The sequence below is a fragment of the Cebus imitator genome, unplaced genomic scaffold (genome assembly GCF_001604975.1).
Source record: "Cebus imitator isolate Cc_AM_T3 unplaced genomic scaffold, Cebus_imitator-1.0 Scaffold20, whole genome shotgun sequence".
NCBI lineage: Eukaryota > Metazoa > Chordata > Mammalia > Primates > Cebidae > Cebus > Cebus imitator.
The window spans coordinates 350,734-353,829 of NW_016107335.1; the positions used below are offsets into that span (position 1 = coordinate 350,734).

At 52.7% G+C, this 3,096-nt stretch overlaps 1 protein-coding gene across 4 annotated transcripts in view; it reads right to left on the reverse strand.

The window, feature by feature from the left end:
- The window catches only part of DYNC2I1 (dynein 2 intermediate chain 1), a 96,778-nt gene that overhangs the window by 32,134 nt on the left and 61,548 nt on the right, over nucleotides 1-3,096 (reverse strand). For all 4 annotated transcript variants that reach the window (XM_017519287.2, XM_017519294.2, XM_017519306.2 and 1 more), the window contains exon 16: nucleotides 1,409-1,581. In XM_017519287.2, coding sequence (XP_017374776.1) covers nucleotides 1,409-1,581 — 173 coding nt within the window. The remainder of the gene's footprint in view (nucleotides 1-1,408; nucleotides 1,582-3,096) is intronic.

Here is a 3,096-nt window from a genome sequence, read left to right on the forward strand (position 1 = left end):
TCTGAGGTTACGTTTACTGAGTGGGGTGTCTGAGGTTACGTTTTCTGAATGGGGTGTCTGGGGTTACATTTTCTGAGTGGGGTATTGAACCATGCTTCACTTTACACGGATGTCATGTGCAGGACACAGTAAGCAGAATGTGGACTCCTGCACAGAAATAAAAGATGATTGTCAGGTTCCTCAAATGGAAAGCAAGGATGAGAAACCCACCCCACAGGGTTGTTATGATCACAAACAGCTGGTGCTGACTCTCATCTAGTCACACAAAACCTGCTGGCGAGCCTGTCCACTCCACTCCATCAGCTGAGCCTCAAAAGTAGCAGTTCCATCCTGTGTCATTTTATTTACATCTTGTTTATGAAAGTTACAATTTCAAGTCCTCACAACTGGCCCCTGTAAAAGCTATTCTTCTCGACAGCTTTTGAGGAAATCAATGGCTTTGAGGCCAGGGAATATATAACTAGGAAAACACAAATGTACATTTTCCCAGAGAGAGGCAGTCCCGACCCCTCATCATGCAGTCCTCGAGACACAGCACCGGCATGCTGGGGCAGGGAATGGAAGGCCTCCGAATCCCAGTGCATTTCAAAGCCTCTAAAAACCTCAAGGATATTAAGAAACCTCTAAAACCCTCAGGACCCAAACAGTGCATGATAAAAAAAACAGGCATCTAGAACCGCAAAGCTACGCCCAGTTTGGCCAATGTTTTCATTCAGCCAATGACTACCTCCATTTCCTAATTCTCAACTGACCTAAGGGGCTGCTCTGTGAAAACTCTTGTTTTCTCATTTTGAACTAGGAATTTCCAGAGTCAAAACAAGCACACCCACGTGTCTCACTGCACCCACAGCACAGCTGAGGCCAGCTGTGAGACACAGAGAAAGGTCCGTAAGTCCCGACCACGGCCCCCTGCCCCACCTCTCCTCTCCTGTCCCCACCTCCCTCCTGCCCCTGCGCCTCTGCACCCCTACTCACCCTTAAGTCCCCACCTCCCTCCTGCCCCTGTGCCTCTCCCCCTTGGCCCTTAAGTCCCCCACTGCATCCCTGAGCCTCGTTCCATTGACCCCTGAGTCCCCACCACCCTCCTGACCCTGAGCCTCTCCCCCTTGGCCAGTAAGTCCCTGCTCCATCCCTGTGCCTCTCCCCAACTGCCCATAAGTCCCTCCTCATCACTGTGCCTCTCCCCACTGGCCCATAAGTCCCCACCGGCCCGTAAGTCCCCACCCCATTCCTGTCCCTCTGCCTCGCCCCACTGGCCTGTAAGTCCCCCCAACGTCTCTGCACCTCTGCCCCCTGGCCTGTAAGTCCCAACCTCCCTCCTGTCCCTGCACCTCTCCACCGGGAACCTTCAGGCTTTGTCTACCGCCCGTCCTCCCAACAGACATACGACTCTCCTCCTGAGCTGTACCTGGGACTCGCATATCAGAACCTTCTGTGGCCCTGAAGGCTGCCAAATATCCCACACACAGAGGATATATTTGCTGTCCAGTGGGGGTGCAAAGGCCTTCTCAGGTGGGTCATGAGAGGAGACCACTATCTGCTGCTGAGCTCGGGAGGTGTGCAACAAGGATACTTTTCGATCTAGAGAAAAGAAAAATATGTTCACATTTTAGTGATTTGCCAGAATCCGGGTTAAATTAACACACTTCCGAATACTCAAAAAAAAATCAGCTTCATGAAGAAACAAACATGGTCCTTTCAAAACCATACACACAGGAAACGTGGGTTTTGATCAATGTCCACAGCCTATGCCTGAACACTCTAACTCTGTCCAAGCTTACCTCACAGTCTGGCTAAAACGTGGTAGGGTGCAGCCTAAAGCCACACGCTGCAGCTCCCATCACGAGCGACTCACACAGAAACCAGCTGCCCGACACGTGCCGGGAGTCGGAATCTTAGCGCTGGGCGGCCCTGGAGTGAGCTCGGCCACCCCTCTGCCTTGGCACATTAACACTCCAGCTGCAGGAGCCTCAGCATCGGGACACCACACAGTGCACTGCTCTCCTCAAAGGCGGGCATGGCTGAGTGCCATTCCAGACGCCCCTCCACTTAGTGAAGGACTGCACTCCAAGGCGTTACTGTTGCCACTGCTGGCCATGCCAGCAGCTCCCACACATCAGCAGAAAATGGAGATGGAACTCATAAAGCAGAAGGATGGGAAGTCCACGGCTGGCACGCACCGCTGGCAGGCACCAAGTCAACGGGGAAAGCAGTACCCAGCCAACCCCAGCCGCACGCACACACCACAAACACCTATCAGCCCCTCAGCTCACATCCTGCTACCTACACCATCTACACCTGGATCACGACGTCCTCTCCGATTCCAGGGACCCCTCCTTCCTCCACATCACAGTCACTCATCACTGCAGCGTTTCTGGGGCCACATCCACCAGCAAGCATCCACTTTTCTTCCAGGGAAAGTACCATATTTAACAGTTGTTTTCAGTGGGATAAAGTTCTCGAGTGCTATGACCTGACCCCGTTTTCTCCTAAGCCCTGTGGTTTTCACTGGCAATCTTCCACAATGTAGTGATTTTTAGGAACATCTACCTCCTGTTACAGCGGAACTGGGATGGCAACCAAGGCCTGATCTATTGCTGCCCCCTAACCTCACCTCCCGCTGGCCACCGTGGTCTCCTCGCGTCTCCCCAAGACACAAGTGTGTCCACACCTCAGGCCTGTGTGCGTGTGATACCGTCCTCCAGAAGCTCCTGTCTCCTATGGCCCCTCTCTCCTCTCCACTGGTTTTCACTCACAGTGGGGCCTCCTTTATCAGAACTGTCTGTATTTTCTCCTTAGAACTCAGCCCTCTAAAACAGAATGTATCTTTTACCTGTTTACCCAGTGCAGAGTCTACCTGACCCACCACCGAAACAGAAGTGCAGGAGGGCAGAGCTTCTCTTGTCCTACTCACGGCTGAAATGAGCTACCCCAACAGTGCCCAGGGCATAGCACACCCACGGAACGTCTGTCAGATGAATGGCTCGCCAGCCGTATCATTCTGCTGCATGTTTTAATTGTGGGTCTATCAGATGCACGACTCGCTGGCCGTGTCACTGTGCTGCGTGTTTTAATCTTGAGTATGTCAGATGCACG